Source organism: Bombina bombina, chromosome 1 (assembly GCF_027579735.1).
Source record: "Bombina bombina isolate aBomBom1 chromosome 1, aBomBom1.pri, whole genome shotgun sequence".
In the NCBI taxonomy this organism is placed as follows: domain Eukaryota; kingdom Metazoa; phylum Chordata; class Amphibia; order Anura; family Bombinatoridae; genus Bombina; species Bombina bombina.
In genome coordinates this window covers 194,427,727-194,445,553 of record NC_069499.1, presented here as the reverse complement: position 1 = coordinate 194,445,553, position 17,827 = coordinate 194,427,727, and the positions used below count along the sequence as shown (strand labels likewise).

The following is a 17,827-nucleotide window of genomic DNA, read 5'->3' as shown; positions in this document are numbered from 1 at the left end:
GAAGCAAAAATCCAATTACAGCTTGAAAAATGACAACAACAGAAGAATAAGCCATCATATAGTTAAATTCCAAGCATTTTATACCGTTATCATCGAATGGAAATACAAGAACTAAGATTATATTAATATATCAATGTACATAGATATTTATATACATTTAAGCATAAACATATATATATGTAGAAAGTGCACTTTTTTGGTTTAATTCAGCTAAATTCTCCCGCAAGTCCCCCCTGCAACAAAAGAGACAAATCAAGTCATTTATTCATTGCCTTAAGACGTCTTGTGTCCTGAGGTCTATTAATTCACTAAATCTGTGGGCTACTGTCTTGATACTTTATTGATATACGTCTCCCAGGCAACCTTCATCTGGATGTATGTATCTAACCTATTACTTCTTAAAAAGGCATACTCCTCTAGGTCTAGTAGATATTTCAACTGCTGATGCCATTGTACTAATGTGGGGACTTTCTTATTTTTCCATCCTCTCACCACCAGCAGTTTGAAGCTATTACTTGCTACGTATAACAGATTCCTTTTAAAGCCCTTAAATTTACCATACGTGATATTAAAAAGCCATATTGTCGGATCCACCAGCACCTCCATTTCTAGCATAATTGACATTTCTTTCCCTATCTTCTCCCACATTTTTTGTAAGGGGGAGCACGTCCGCCAAATATGAGTCATGTTCCCCGGTTTATTCCCGCATCTCCAGCAACATTCATTAGTGGAAAGGAATAGTTTATGTATCCTAGAGGGTGTGTCGTACCACCTTTGAATAATCTTAAGGTTTAATTCTATGATTTTGCTGGAAGCAGATGTCTTAGTGATTGAGGTGAACATGCTTGACCTATCTATGTGTGATAATTTAATATTCAGCTCCCTCTCCCAGCTATTGATGTAGTGAGGGATAGTCGCAGTCTGTTGCAAGATAGAGTAGGCTAGTGAAAGTGTTCTTCTATTCGGTGTAGGAGAATTGCACAGTACCTCAAATGGGGTTAAAGGGCGTAGGAGATTCCTTCTCTCTGTATGTTTAAAAATATATGAGTGACACTGTCGTAACAGAAACCAATTCTCAAAAACAGATAACCCGTCATCGGATAATTCTCTGGAGGATTTTAATCTCTGCTCATTCCCCAAGTGTAACATCAGTACAGCTCTCAGGTTGTTTCTGTGTTGAGGAGCCTTCACAATATTAATTCCTGGCGCAAAATCCGAATTGTTAGTAAGGGGGGTCAAAGGGGAGAACCTTTTAAGGAGACATGTGGGTGCTCCACGATGATTCTATCCCATGCCTTAAACGTTTCATGAATTACTGCATTTTGAGATATGCTAATTGGTAATAAGACCTTTCTCTGCCAGCACAGGGTCCCTAGATGACTCTGCTCAGAGATGTCCTGTTCCAGGTTTACCCAAGCCTTATTATCATAGTTCGTGAACCAGTCCACTACTCTTTGCATGAATACTGCCTGCTTGTATTTTTTGAGGTTGGGAACACCCAGTCCCCCATCCTTAACATGTAAGTGCATGAGTCTCTTATTAATTCTGGCCCTGCGTCTGTCCCATATGTAGTCAAAAATATTATTCTGTAGTTTCGTCAGGTAGCTTGAGGGAAGGGGTATGGGCAAGGTCTGAAATAGATACAAAACTCGGGGCATAATATTCATTTTTATCGTGTTTATTCTACCTAACCAGGTGATGCGCTGGGAACGCCATGAGGACATGTCTGTAACAATGGATTTCTGTAGGGATTTATAATTGAGAGAGAACATTTCATGTACAGTAGGGGCCAATATGATTCCCAAGTTTTTAAGGCCCGATTTTTGAGTTGTGAAGGAGCATATCTCCCGGATGCGTGTGGTAAGGCTATCACTGCTTTGCAGTATCAGCATTTCCGATTTATTCTAATTGACTAAGAAATTAGAGACTAATTGGAAGTGGTCTAACTCATGAAGTAATTGGGGGACTGAACTTAAAGGATTAGTCAGGAAAAATAAAATATCGTCTGCATACAGCAGCATCTTATGTTCCTTGTCTTTTATTCTAATACCTGAGATATCTACATTAGCTCTTATTTTTGATGCCAAGGTTTCCACTATGCAGGCGAACAACAAAGGGGATAGGGGGCACCCCTGCCTGGTACCATTAGTTATGTTAAATGTCTCTGACAGAATACCGTTCACTCTCACTCGCACCACAGGGGTTGTGTATAGAGCGAAGATCTTTGAGATAAAAGATTTATGTATCCCAAATGATTCTAGTGTCTGACGTAAGAAGGCCCAACCGACGCGGTCGAAAGCTTTCTCCGCATCGGTTGAGACCACCACTGCCGGTATCTTATGTGTTTGCAAGTGTGTAATTAGGTTAAAAGCCCTCACAGTTTTGTACTTAGCCTCCCGTGAATAAATAAAGCCCACCTGATCGTTGGAAATGATATGCGGTAGTATTAGTTTGAATCTATTGGCAAGCACTTTCGCATAAATTTTAATGTCCGCGTTCAGCAGAGAAATAGGGCGGACATTTTCGGCTCTGTTAGGTGCTTTGCCCTGTTTTGGTAGGACTGTGATATGTGCTTCTAGGCCCATCGGTGTAAAGGGTGACTCCTCAGAGATAGCAATAAAGAAGGGAATCATATGCGGAATTAATATGTCCATGAATTTTTTGAAATATTGGTTAGTGAAACCATCTGGGCCAGGGGCTTTGTTTGTTGGGAGCTGTGTAATGACATTCTTAATCTCTGTATAGGTGACCTGTGCTGAAAGGGATTGATTTTGCTCTGCTGACAAGTGCGGGAGGGGTATATCTTTCAAATATTCTCTTATATCTCTATCGCTGCTGGGGGTTCCCTTATCTTGTAGGTTATAGAGTTGCTCATAGTATTGCCTGAAGGATTCAGCAATCCGCTCAGATGTATGTATTTCTGTATTTTGTTTATTGCACATCGATAAGATATAGTTTCTATTTATTCTCCTTTTTAGTTTTCTTGCCAATATAGGCCCACTCTTATTGTCACCTTCATAATATTTTTGGCTGAGTTTGAATGCTTGTTGTTTGCATTCTTTGCCCATTAATAAGTTTACTTGAGCCCTACATTCTGTAAGTTTTTGAATCACCTCTGTCTGAGAAGGGTGTGCTGCTAATTGGCTCTCAAGACGAGCTAATGTATGAAGTGTGTCGTTTAATAATTTATTGGCCTGTTTGATTTGGAATGCATGTATATTAATCAATTCCCCCCTAATAACAGCTTTATGTGCGTCCCATAGGGTTCTGCTATCGATTGCGGGGCATGACGCTGTGTTGTGAATAAAGTATTCTGTCATAGCTTTCTCTACCGTTTGAAGATGTATGGGATCGTCTAAGATACTATCGTCCATACGCCAGACGTATTGACGCTTTGGAACATGTGGCCAGTTAAATTCACATTTAACCATGGAGTGATCAGACCATGAATTAGGGAGAATCCTCAAATGTGTGACCCTGGCTAAACTAGTGACATCTACCATGAAATAATCTATTCGGGAGTGCCTATTATGTGGGTTCGAATAGAACGTGTATTCTTTTTTATCTGTATATGTTATCCTCCATGCATCATGAAGCGTTAAATCTTTTAAACATGTTTTGACAGAGTTAATTACCCTATGTGGAACGGAGGAGGTCTGGTTCGAGTTATCTAAAACCGGGTTCAACGTCATATTGAGATTTCCCCCCATTATTACTGCCCCCTTTGATATCTCTAGTATCTGGTTGGTTAAATGCTTAAAGAAAATATCTTGCTTCACATTCGGGGCATACACATTTCTAAAAGTCACCACCACCACCGTGCCTGTCCGCCCGTTTTTCCATTAGAGTAAATGGGATATTTTTGTTTATGAGTATGCCTACTACGTTTGTCTTGGAAGTATTGGAGGCGTAGTATGAAGGGCCGAATTTGTACATAAAGGTTTTAGGCTCTCTACCTCTAACGTAATGGGTTTCTTGAATGAAAACCACATCTCCCTTTTTTTGTTTAAAATCTTTTACAGCTAGGTTGCGCTTATACTGACTATTAAGTCCCTTTGTGTTTGCTGAAATGAAATTCAGGCTACCTGTCATTTGTACTTGTGATTTTGTCACCAACATAGAGAAAATGTCTTGTGTGTAGGATGCAGTTACCTGAGGGCTGATACCAGGGATAGTACCTACTGTCCTGTCTTGGGTAAGTAGTCGTCTGTGAGTTGCTTAGGTAGGGCCGCAGCCGAGGCTTTATGATGTAACAAGTGCACTTGTATTCCAACAATGTACTAAAAAGATTAACAAAACAAAACAAAAAACAATAAACACATAAATGAGAAGAAAAATAAGAAGAGAAAATAATACACAAGACCTCTTGATTAGACTCACCAATTGAGGTATACATCCAACTTGAGGAGTGTGCTTGATACCTTTACCTTTATCATAATTAAAACAAACATATTGTTAAACAGAGATATGCTATAATAACCTATGCTGGCCTCTATAGGACAGACCATATTAACTACTATGAATAGCATTAACATTATCCTTTCAAGTCCCAGGGGGGGACAATAAGATATAAACCTCAACTAAAAACAACAAATCTTAACAAATTGTAACTCTATTTGTTACTGTGATCTCCTTTTATGTCTGTGGAGTCACCCGGTTGGTCTCTCAAGCCTCAAAGGGCATGAAATAGAATACCTTATATATGTACTCCACTTGTCACAGTGGCACATGCAAAAAGTCCCGTGTTGTTTTTATGTCCATCTGAGTCCAAATTGGTTGTTTCCTTATGCTTCTTTCTTTTTGGGGACACTTTCGTCCAATGCTGTAATGGACCTTTGTTGTCTTGTCGTTGCTTTGAAGTCTCCGGTCCTTCTTCTCTAGCATCTGAGGGATGAGGACGTGGAATAGTTAGGTTCAGGGTCTCAGATAGTAAAGGCAAGTCCTGCTCACTTCTGTAAGTGACCGTTCGGCCTTCATGTGTCACAATCAAGCTAAATGGAAATCCCCATCTGTATCTGATGTGTTTTTCTTGCAGGACTTTAGTGATATATCGAATCTCCTTCCTTTTTTGAACTGTAGCAGGGCTCAGATCTAGGTAAATCTGTATGGTATGATCTAAGTACTGGAGATTGGGTGTTGAGCATGCTGCCAGCCATATCTTCTCCTTATCAGTATATCTGAGAAATCATAGAATGATGTCTCTGGGTGGTGCATTTGGTGGTGGAGGGGGTCTTAAGGCCCTATGGGCTCTGTCCAACTCCATGTCAGGTAATTGCTGATCTTTCAACAGAAATTTGAAGAGATCCTGTAAATAGCTTGGGATGTCAGATTGAGACACTAATTCGGGGACCCCCCTGATCCTCAAATTATTGTGGCGCCCTCTGTTATCTAGCTCTTCGACTTTATCTTGTAAGGCCTCTATCTGAGTATATTGAACATTTGTTTGCATGGTGATATTGTCAAACAGAGTGCTAATGGTGTCTTGTGACTCTTCTACACATTCAATCCTCTGTCCTATTTCCTTGATGTCTTTTTTCAAATTGGCGAGGTCTGAGGTAATAATATTCTAAGTGCGTCAAAGTCCGTCTTTGTGGGCAGGTTTGCAATGTCGGCTTTAATCTGTGAGGCGCAATCCATTGAGATCTCACTGGTGTTAGTATTCAAAGTAATAGAGTTGTGATCTTGTGATGATAATGTGTCAGAGTCTGTGTGGTTGTTAGCTGAGCTCTAAAAAAAGCTACTGACAGAGGTTGTTAGAGGGGCCTGAGGTTTTGCAGATTTCTCCCCTTTTTACTTAGATTTTGTGGCCATCTTGAGCTCTAGATAAAAGGATCTAATTCTTTAGTGTGTAGCCTGAGCACGGGTTCAACCAAATTAATAATAGTTCTGAGATGTGAGGCCTTGTTGTTGCCAGTCGCCGCCTGTAGAGTTTATGTTGTATAGGGGTTATAACAGACTGGGTATATATACTCCACACCAGCACTAATAGCGTAATAAAGGCCTTGCAGCAGCTCATATCCCACAAAACATGTTAACAGTTAACAGTTCTTTCACATTGTACTCCTACTATTTCTCCCCTTAACAATGTTGAGGCATTAGCCCTGCGGGTTATATATTATAAATCCCCCTGTGTATGCTGTAAGCAGCCATACCTTATGACTTTCTGCTGTGTTCAGATGCGCGTTTCATAGCCAGCCACGTGGGTAACGATATTTTTCAGGCGCACCGGGAGTGTTAGATTAAGCTGCTGTCCTGCTCAAAACACCTCCTTTATGCAGATCAAACGTGACCTCCGATGTCTCCTGAGTTCTGCGGGAGTTCCGTTGCTCGGTATGTGTTGCTCTTGTCGCAATTTGTCTCCGTCTCTGCTTTTATGGCCGCCTCCTCTAACTGTTAGATCTCCGAGTCTGTGTGGCAAATCCGGAGCAGAGAGTTCCCCCTCTATCACATACTAGGGGTCTTTTTAGTGACTGGGCTGCCTATTCCTGAGGCTGTTGGCTCTGTTTTACCCTGTTACTGGGTTAAAGAAAGGTATCGTAGCCCGGAGCTTCAATGACCCGCAGCCATTTCCCTGCCTGGCCAAGCTCCGCCCTCTTATTTTAATTTATTTTATATAGAAATGTATTAGATGTGCAATTACTTATTTGACCTCTGCATTCATTTAAAAATGTATATTAACTAATATTTGATTGAACAAATGTATTTGCAAAATAATAACTTTCGGCTAGATTACGAGTTTTTCGTTATGAGTTGTGCGGTGCTAACGAGCAGTTTTTTCTCACCGCTCACTTACCTGAAGCGCTGGTATTACGGATTTTTACAAACCCGGCTTTAAAAGACAAGAAGTGAGCGTTGAGCAAAATTTAGCTCCTTACCGCACTTCAATACCAACGCTGCTTAAGTCAGCGGTGAGCTGATCGTACGTGCTCGTGCACGATTTCCCCATAGGAATCAACGGGGAGAGCCGGCTGAAAAAAAGTCTTACACCTGCAAAAAAGCAGTGTAAAACTCAGTAACGCAGCCCCATTGATTCCTATGGGGAAATAAAATTTATGTTTACACCTAACACCCTAACATGAACCCCGAGTCTAAACACCCCATATCTTACACTTATTAACCCCTAATCTGCCACCCATGACATCGCCGCCACGTACATTATACTTATTAACCCCTAATCTGCCGCTCCGGACACCGCCGTCACCTACATTATACTTATGAACCCCTAATCTGCTGCCCACAACATCGCCGACACCTACCTACATTTATTAACCCCCAATCTGCCGCCCCCAACGTCGCTGCCACTATACTAAATGTATTAACCCCTAAACCTAAGTCTAACCCTAACACCCCCTAACTTAAATATAATTACAATAATTCTAAATAAAAATTAATATTATTACCTAAATAATTCCTATTTAAAACTAAATACTTACCTATAAAATAAACCCTAAACTAGCTACAATATAACTGATAGTTACATTGTATCTAGTTTAGGGTTTATTTTTATTTTACAGGCAAGTTTGTATTTATTTTAACTAGGTAGAATAGTTATTAAATATTCCTTTAAGTGACGTCATCCAAGATGGTGTCCCTTAGATTCCGATAAGGTAGAAAAAATCCTATTGGCTGATGCAAAGGAGGGAATTATTTGTTATACAGATGCAGGCATACATGTAGTGCGTTAAAGTTCCCTTTCCGCCCCAATAGCTGCTGTTTTAAACTTTTATTTTGCAGCAAGGTGGTCACTGGTCAGCCAACCAGAAGGTGATGGTCTGGCCCTATCAATATTCTATGTGTGCTACGCAAGCTACCACTGATGCAATCACAGTATATTCCAGTATCCTGACAGAGCAGTGTATTACTGAGCTGGTTGTAAATTGTATTTTGCATCTGTTGTTTGTTATCTGACAGTGAGCAGTGAGTCATTTGTAGAATATTGGATGTTAAGGGATGACATTATAATGTCACAGCTATTTTTCTGACAATATTCTGCTTCTCTCGGTAGGTGGAGGGGGAGGCTGGAGTGATATCACAGAGGTATCTTGGTCAGGTAAATCCCTCCTAGAAGGGGCAGAAGGGGGTTACTCCTGCTCTCAACCAGTAGCCGATCTCCAGTGGTCTACATATGGTGGCTTTGGTGGCGGTGGCGGTGCCTGCACATCTGGAGGAGGAGGAGGTGGATACCAAGGTCAGACCATGAGCATGAATAATATTATTTTTTTTACTAAAATCACCATAAACTTAATATTATGCTAACAAGAGTAAATTTATAGTAAATAGTTTCATATCGTAGGTTGCATGTTTGTATATCTGCAATTAACTCCTTACTCTATAGATCTATATGCTATGTTTTCCCAAAAAATCATAAATAGATAAGTTACCTCAGTTTCATACTTGCTAATATTATTTAAGTAAATAAAATACGTCCACACAAAGACAGTAAAACACAATAGAGAATATGCTTACGTAAATAAACATTATGTAAACAATAGATTTTTTTCTATTGATCATAATATTTTAGGGTGTATTTTGGCCTAGACTAACTATTGGAATTTTTATGTTGTATGTACTCATTAGTCTCCTGTTCTTTGTTCCCAGTTTACACATCTTTAAGGTATAGAGCTGGGTCTCTGTCCCTTATATATTCCTGGGGGGAGGGGCCTTGCCTTCAGGACGTTTCTAAAGTAGAGAGTTTACAAGAAATTTCAGCTCATTGTTAAAAACAGATTGATGAATTGTCACTATGCAACATGAAATATGAATGATCATTGGACCCTTAACATATATGAAAGTCAGCTAGTTAAGCTCCGCCTCATTTACTTTATCATAGGGGGAAATGCATCGCAAGTGGATGATATCACCGGTGATGGACAGGATGGTGTCTCTTTCTTGAATTCAATTGGAGAAATATTCCTTCAACCTTTAGCTGGTGAGAGTTTATATATAAAGAGAACAGCTAAAGTTTGTTATACTTCGTGTCTACTTTATATGTCTGTTGATTAGTTTCGCAAACAGACCAATGTCGAAGTGATTAAAGAAATATGCAACCCCAATGTCTTCTTTCATGATTCAGATAGAGCATCCAATTTTAAACAACTTTCCAATTTACTTCTATTATCTAATTTGTTGTGTTCTCTTGGTATCCTTTGTTTGGAAAAGCATACATAGGTAGGGTGGCTGTACATATATACCTCATGTTATTGGTTTACCCATGTGCATTGCTGTTTCTTTAACAAAGGATACCAAGAGAATGAAGCAAATTAGATCATATTAGAAGCAAATAAGAAAGTTGTTTAAATTGTATTCCACATCTGAATCATAAAATAAACATTTTGGGTTTCATGTCCCTTTAAGGTGATAATAGATATACTGACATATGAAAATCTACTGACTCAGAAAACTGTTTTTTTAGTGTTTCATGTTTTAGAGTGTTTAGTACACACATGGAGGTAAATTTACTTATAATAGATTATATTTGTTACAAATATTTCTGATATTTTTTAGCTGTGGAGAGTCATGGTGAAGTACAAATTGAGCTGTCCTTAAATTGTAGCCACTGCCATTCTGGGAGCTGTAAAAGAGACCACAGCCGCAGAAGGATATTATGTCTCTGTCAGGATGGAACTGTGCTAGCCAGCGACAACATCACATGCATTGGTAAGAACATCTGTAGCTTCAGGTAGGGGATCAACTTAAATGTTTGTTCTCTGAATTGAATATTAATATTTTTGATTGATAGAATGTGAAGTCGCTGACACTAAAATAGAATTTAATTTCTCCTTTCATCTTCATTTTTAAATCAAAGCTTCTTATAAGAAGCATAATAAATATATCAAAAATGTTTAATTCATGAAGGCAGCATAAATGGGTGCTGCTGTACTCTAAAGGATGAATGAGAATCTATGAAAAATAAAGTTATGCTTTTAAATACAAATAAACTTATATTTTAAGAGTATTATGCTAAGGAAGGGAAGCAAAATCTCTTATTCTTTGACTTCTTTTTTTTTTTTAGATAGAAACATAAAAAAATGTTCAAAAACAAATCCTGCTAAAAAATAAAATATAATATTCAGCTTCTTTGATATGGATTTGAAAGTGTTAAATATAAAGGTGAAACTCGAGAAATTAGAATATTGTGAAAAGTTCATTTATTTCACTAATGCAACTTAAAAGGTGAAACTAATATATACGATAGACTCATTACATGCAAAGCAAGATAGTCCAAGCCGTGATTTGTCATAATTGTGATGATTATGGCTTACAGCTCATGAAAACCCCAAATCCACAATCTCAGAAAATTAGAATATTACATGCAATCAATAAAACAAGGATTGTACATAGAACAATATCGGACCTCTGAAAGTATAAGCATGCATACTTTATGTACTCAGTACTTGGTTTGGGCCGCTTTTGCAGTAATTACTGCCTCAATGAGGCATGGCATGGAAGCTCACAGCCTGTGGCACTGCTGAGGTGTTATGGAAAACCAGGATGCTTCAATAGCGGCCTTCAGCTCTTCTGCATTGTTCGGTCTCATGTCTCATCTTTCTCTTGGCAATGCCCCATAGATTCTCTGTGGGGTTCAGGTCAGACGGGTTTGCTCGCCAATCAAGCACAGTAATCCCATGGTCATTGAAACGGGTTTTGGTGCTTTTGGCAGTGTGGGCAGATGCCAAGTCCTGCTAGAAAATGAAGTCAGCATCCCCATAGAGCTTGTCTGCGGAAGGAAGCATGAAGTGCTCCAAAATCTCCTGGTAGATGGCTGCGTTGACCCTGGACTTAATGAAGCACAGTGGACCAACACCAGCAGATGACATGGCTCCCCAAATCAACACAGACTGTGGAAACTTCACACTGGACTTCAAACATCTTGCAGTGTGTGCCTCTCCATTCTTTCTCCATACTCTGGGTCCTTAGTTTCCAAATAAGATGCAAAATTTGCTCTTATCAGAAAAGAGGACTTTGGACCACTGAGCAACAGACCAGGTCTGTTTTTCTTTAGCCCAGGTAAGACGCTTCTGACGTTGTTTGTTGTTCAGGAGTGGCTTGATAAGAGGAATACGACATTTGAAGCCCATGTCCAGGATCCGTCTGTGTGTGGTGGCTCTTGATGCACTGACTCCAGCCTCAGTCCACTCCTTGTGAAAGTCCCCAACACTTTTGAATGGCCTTTTCCTGACAATCCTCTACAGGCTGGGGTCATCCCTGCTGCTTGTGCACCTTTTTCTTCCACACTTTTCCCTTCCACATAATTTTCTATTAATGTGATACAGCACTTTGGGAACATCCAACTAACTTATTTTGCAATTACCTTTTGAGGCTTTCCCTCCTTATAGAGGGTGTTAATTATGGTTTTCTGCACAACTGTCAGGTCAGTAGTCTTTCCTACTGAACCAGACTGAGAGACCATTTAAAGATTTAGAAACCCTTTGCAGGTGTTATGACTTAATTAGCTGATTTAACCTAGAATATTGCACCTTTTCACAATATTCTAATTTTCTGAGATTGTGGATTTGGGGTTTTCATGAGCTGTAAGCCATAATCATCACAATTATGACAAATCACGGCTTGAACTATCTTGCTTTGCATGTAATGAGTCAATCTCATAAATTAGTTTCACCTTTTAAGTTGCATTAGTGAAATAAATGAACTTTTGCACAATATTCTAATTTTTCGAGTTTCACCTGTATTTTATAAGATAACACTGGGGCTAGATTCACTTACACCTTCTCTCATCTCTTCTCTTCCTATTGTTTTGTCGTTCTTCTTTAGATAGGCAACTTTATTTCTTCATTTTTATTTTTTTGTGAATAGCCTTCAACATATGAATTGGCCGGACTCGAGAGACCTAAGGGGCTAGAAAGGATGTTAGTTAATCTAGCCCAGTATTAGTCTTTTTTGTCCTGTATATTTTGGAAGGTATAGGTTGCCTCCTTTACCCATTTTTAACATGTGTGTTTTTTTTATTAAAGCTCCCAAAGGACCTGTTCCAGAGAGGCAGCTACCACTGCCACTAATTCTTGCTGTAATTATCGCGACTGTTATACTGGGTGTAATTTTTGCCTGTGGAAGTCTGTCATTTTGTAAGTTCCAACTCACTATATATATATATATATATATATATATATATATATATATTATTTTTCTCTAATTTATACAATTCTTTGTATAGGATGCTTTGATGAACAAGTTTTCCTTTGTTGTAACTGTAAACATAACTTATTGACTTGTACATTTAAAGGGACAGTTAACTCAAAAATGTTCTCCCCTTTAATTCCCAATGATCCACTTTACCTGCTGGAGTGCATTAACTTGTTTACAAGTATTTCCATTACTCTTATATAGGCATTTGAATTAGTTTATTTAGCCTGTGGTATCCCCACCTATTCTAAAAGTTTTTGGCCTTAAAGCCAAGCTGTGTTAAGAAATTACACTCCCAGTGGGCTATAGAAGAGATAAGGAAATAAAATGTTAATTTTCCATTGTTCTCTCCAAGTATTGATGATTGGTTTATGGACAGATATAAGATAAATAAGCATGTATATGTACACAAGGTTATAAAGTGATGAGATTTGATTATACCTACAAGCTCAACCCATTTTGTTAGGCTGTGGCTTCAAAACACAAAATCAGCTAATTCATATACACAAATAAGCCATAATAAACAAATTTCATACGTTATACTCTGCAGCTGGTAAAAAAAGTTATTGGAAACACATTAAGGGAAAGCTAATTTTATAGTATACTGTCCCTTTAATTTAGTTTAATTTATCAGTTAGGCATAAAAATATATACCTGCAAATGCACAAGGAAATAAAATTTCTGCTAGAGTAGAATAATTAAAGCTCAGTGGTTAACTTCCTCTTTAAAATGATGGAGAGTGTAAATCTAGAAAGTGGAATAAAATGAAAACGATATTGCCAGTGCCACGTGGTGTATTAATGTGGTAACTGCTGAAATGTAGAATTTAAAGTCAACACTTGTAAAGTTTTCGTAGTAGAACAGACTGGGGATTCACAGTATCCAAGATGACTGATCCAATTCCAAACCAATCTGAAGATATATAGGGCTCCATTTATTAAAGGGGCTGTCAACACTAAAATTGTTATTGTTTAAACAAGTTAGATAACGCCTTTACTACTGCTTTCCCAGGTTTGCACAACCAACGTTATATTAATATACTTCATAACATTCAAACCTCTAAATTTCTGCCTGTTTCTAGGCCACTAAAGACAGCCTCTTAATCACTTGCTTTTATATTTGCTTTTTACAACCGGAGATCTGCACAACACAGCTAAAATGCTGGTCAATAGATAATAAATAAAAAATCATGTGATTAGGGGGTTGTCAAAATATACAATCAGGATGATTAACAGCCCCTGGTAGCGGCCAATAGCCGCCAGTGATCAGTGGGCGGCATTGCACAAGCATTTCCCCAGAAATTATTGTGCTATGATAAATATGTATGCTGTCTGCATTTAGCGATGTCCAGCGGACATGATTCGCTATAGTAAATTATGTCAGCTCGGCACGTAATAAATCTACCCTATAGACTCCTATATGTAAATGATAGCTACAATTTGCATTATCTTAAGTATCACTGCCACCAACTGCAATCAGCTTCTGCATAATTCCCTTATCAATACTATTTATCAAATCTTAATGATTTCCAAATATTTATGTTGACCAATATGATTTCTCCCGTCTTAGTTTATCACCGTAAAAAGAAGCAGCTGGAGGGCGCACGGGTGCGGTTGCAAAGTACGGAGTACAAACTAAGCAAGATACGAAGCTCCATTATCATGACTGATTACAATCCCAACTACTGTTTTGCGGGGAAAGGAGCAAGTCTAAACGAATTAAAGGAAGTCCCTCGCAAAAATATAACTCTCCTCAGGTATGTCTGAATTAAAGGGACATGAGACCTAAAATGTTTCTTTAATGATTCATATAGAGCATACAATTTTAAGTAACTTTCCAATTTACTTCTATTATCTAATGTGCTTTGTTCTTTTGGTATGCTTTGTTGAAAAGTATACCTAGGTAGACTCAGGAACTGGGAGCTTGCTGCTAATTGGTGGCTGCTGATATATTACTGTTGTCATTGGCTTACCTACGTGTTCAGCTAGCTCCCAGTAGTGTATTGCTGCTGTTCAATAAAAGATACCAAGCAAATTAAACACAATTGATAATAGAAGTAAGCTGTTTAAAATTGTATCTATCCCCTTACTGCTAATATTATAATGTGAAGACAATTATTTTAGTTTCCTAGCAGTTAACTTAATTATTAAAACACATTAGGTAAACCCTCTGCACTATAGATAGGATAACAAATGTAGACTTGATGGCCTACATGGTATCAATGTATGTGCAAAATACCAGCTAATCTAATTAACTTGTGATTACAAAATGATTGATATCAAATCAATGATTCATAGACGCTTGCGATGTTGTCAAGGGGCCTTGTTGTAAAATTAAAAAATGAATTGAGCATCACATGACTTATCTTTCCAGTTTTTCATTAGTGAGTGTTTCTGCCTTTAACATAGTTGTATGAGGGGCTCAATACATGCTATCGTATATATCTAACTTGAGAGATTATCAACGTGATAACGTCAGATTGTCTGATTTTTATTTTATATATTTTGTTATTGTTTTAAACTTTGTTTTATGCATATATTAGAGTGGACTATTTGAAAAGGAAAGTTCTTTTTTTTCTTTAAAGGACCAGTCAACACAGTACATTTGCATAATCAACAAATGCAAGATAACAAGACAATACAATAGCATTTACTCTGAATATCAAATAAGTGGTAGATTTTTTTCTAACAAATTTCAAAGTTATGTATATTTCCACTCCCCCTGTACCATGTGATAGCAATCAGCCAATCACAAATGCATATATACGTATAGTCAGTGAATTCTTGCACATGCTCAGTAGGAGCTGGTTACTCAAAAAGTGTAAATATAAAAGAATGTGCACATTTTTTTTAATGGAAGTAAATTGGAAAGTTGTTTAAAATTACATGCTGTATCTGAATCATGAAAATTTAATTTGACCTGAGTGTTCCTTTAATTAATATGCTTTGTAAGGTTTGGAATGTTGTATCTTCTTCAGAGATTACTTATGTGTATTGGAATTCATTTATTGTTCTTAATAAGGAAATGTAAGTCATTTCTGAGTTTTATTTTACTTTATATACTGTTATATTCGGATATGATATTATCCACCTATTGAAATTAAAGTTTTGCTCATCAGCCAATGATTTAATGTTCTATGAACCATAATTGTACAAACATATGCTTCACAATAGTTCAAAATGTACTTTATTTATTTTTATACTAACTGCTTTAAGTAATCACTATTCTTTTTATTTAATGGCTTTCAGAGCTCTGGGACATGGTGCCTTTGGAGAAGTGTATGAGGGATTGGTGGTTGGTATTGCTGGAGATCCATTACAGGTAGCTATTAAGGTAAGTAACTTTTATGTAATTTGTTTAAATCAGTTTAAAATGACATTAACTTCTGTAACATTAGAGAATCATATACAAAATATAATTCCTTCTATTCTCTGGTAGGCCAGGTTATAAAGACATGACTGAATTTCCCAACCACTATTATATATGTGTTTTTCAAATGTTATTGCAGAAATACTTCCTTGTTCCCTCTATAGAATTAGATTACATTACATTTGTAAGCCTAAATGGATAGAAAGGTCAAAATTGAAGTGTGCATGTTTGCATTTCAGTTTTTAATAGAAGCATTTGTGCAATATAATTACATTAGCAAAAATGCTTTTAGTAAACGTTATTCTGTTTCAGTGGCATACACCAATATGCTATGAGTGACTAGAGGATACAGATTGAAATACCATGCCTGTTTAGAAAGCAGGGGCCCGATCCGATATGCAGCGTCGCCCGCAAAAGCCGGCGACGCCGAATTTTGCTCGGGTTTGGTATCCTATATACGGCGTAATCTAGAAGTTAAGCTCGTATATTTCTGCCTTCCCCCGTAGTTTTTTGGGCCATAGACAGGTATACCAAACCCGCGCAGTTTGGTATCCAATATACAGCGTAAGGACTTACGTGGCGAAAATGGAGAAATCTTACTCCATTTTCACCTCGCCACAAAATGCATCCGTAGTAAGTCTTACGCTGTCTATTGGAGCCCCGTAACTCCCTAAACTACCTGCTAAATAAAACCTAACGCATGCGCAATGTCTATCTACCTGTCAACCGCGATCCCCGCCGCAATCCCTAATAAAGTATTTAACCCCTAAACCGCTGCTCCCGGACTCCGCCGCCACCTACATTAAAAGTATAACCCCCTAATGTGATCCCCCTACACCGTCACCAGCTACATTACATACCCCCTAATGTGAGCCCCTTACACCGCCGCCATCTACCTTACCTACCCCCTAAAGTGAGCCCCTACCCCGCCGCCATCTACCTTACCTACCCCCTAAAGTGAGCCCCTACCCCGCCGCCATCTACCTTACCTACCCCCTAAAGTGAGCTCCTACCCCGCCGCCATCTATTTTAAAAATATTAACCCCTAATTTAATCCCCCTACACTGCCGCCACCTATATTAAACACATTAACCCCTAATCTAATCCCCCTTCACCGCCGCCAGCTATATTAACTATATTAACCCTAATTATATTAGGGTTAATATAGTTAATATAGTTATTATATTATATATATTAACTATATTAACCCTAATTATATTAGGGTTAATATAGTTAATATCGTTATTATATTATATATATATTAAGTATAATAACCCTATCTAACTCTAACATCCCTAACTAAATTCTTATTAAAATAAATCTAATTAATATTAATATTATTAATTAAAATATTCCTATTTAAATCTAAATACTTACCTATAAAATAAACCCTAAGATAGCTACAATGTAATTAATAATTACATTGTAGCTATTTTAGGGTTTATATTTATTTTACAGGTAACTTGGTATTTATTTTAACTAAGTACAATAGCTATTAAATAGTTAATAACTATTTAATAGCTACCTAGTTAAAATAATTACCAATTTACCTGTAAAATAAATCCTAACCTAAGTTACAAATACACCTACACTATCAATAAATTAAATAAACTACAAGTATCTAAACTAAAATACAATTAAATAAACTAAACTAAATTACAAAAAAAACACACTAAATTACAAAAAATAAAAAAATACAAGATTTTTAAGCTAATTACACCTATTCTAAGCCCCCTAATAAAATAATAAAGCCCCCCAAAATAAACAAAAATCCCTACCCTATTTTAAATTAAAGAAGTTAACAGCTCTTTTACCTTACCAGCCCTTAAAAGGGCCTTTTGCAGGGCATGCCCCAAAGAAAACAGCTCTTTTGCCTGTAAAAAAAACACAATACCACCCCCCAACATTAAAACCCACCACCCACATACCCCTATTCTAAACCCACCCAAACCCCCCTTAAAAAAAACTAACACTACCCCCTGAAGATCTCCCTACCTTGTATTCACCCAGCCGGGCAGAACTCTTCATCCGATCCGGGCGATGTCTTCAATCAAGCGGCAGAGAAGTCTTCTTCCATCCAGGCAATGTCTTCAATCAAGTGGCAGAGAAGTCTTCTTCCATCCGGGCGATGTCTTCAATCAAGCGGCAGAGAAGTCTTCTTCCATCCGGGCGATGTCTTCAAGCAAGCGGCAGAGAAGTCTTCTTCCATTCGACGATGTCTTCAAGCAAAGCGGCATCTTCAATCTTCTTTCTTCGCTCCTCCGCCGCGGAGCATCCATCCGGCACGACGACTGAACGAGGAATGAGGTACCTTTAA

General features: G+C 37.9%; 1 protein-coding gene across 1 annotated transcript in view; it reads left to right on the top strand.

The window, feature by feature from the left end:
• LTK (leukocyte receptor tyrosine kinase) overlaps nucleotides 1-17,827 on the top strand; it is a 400,559-nt gene that overhangs the window by 318,045 nt on the left and 64,687 nt on the right. Inside the window, exons 16-21 of the mRNA XM_053697813.1 lie at nucleotides 8,006-8,188; nucleotides 8,831-8,929; nucleotides 9,505-9,657; nucleotides 11,973-12,083; nucleotides 13,711-13,897; nucleotides 15,390-15,474. Of these exons, the coding sequence (XP_053553788.1) occupies nucleotides 8,006-8,188; nucleotides 8,831-8,929; nucleotides 9,505-9,657; nucleotides 11,973-12,083; nucleotides 13,711-13,897; nucleotides 15,390-15,474 (818 nt within the window). The remainder of the gene's footprint in view (nucleotides 1-8,005; nucleotides 8,189-8,830; nucleotides 8,930-9,504; nucleotides 9,658-11,972; nucleotides 12,084-13,710; nucleotides 13,898-15,389; nucleotides 15,475-17,827) is intronic.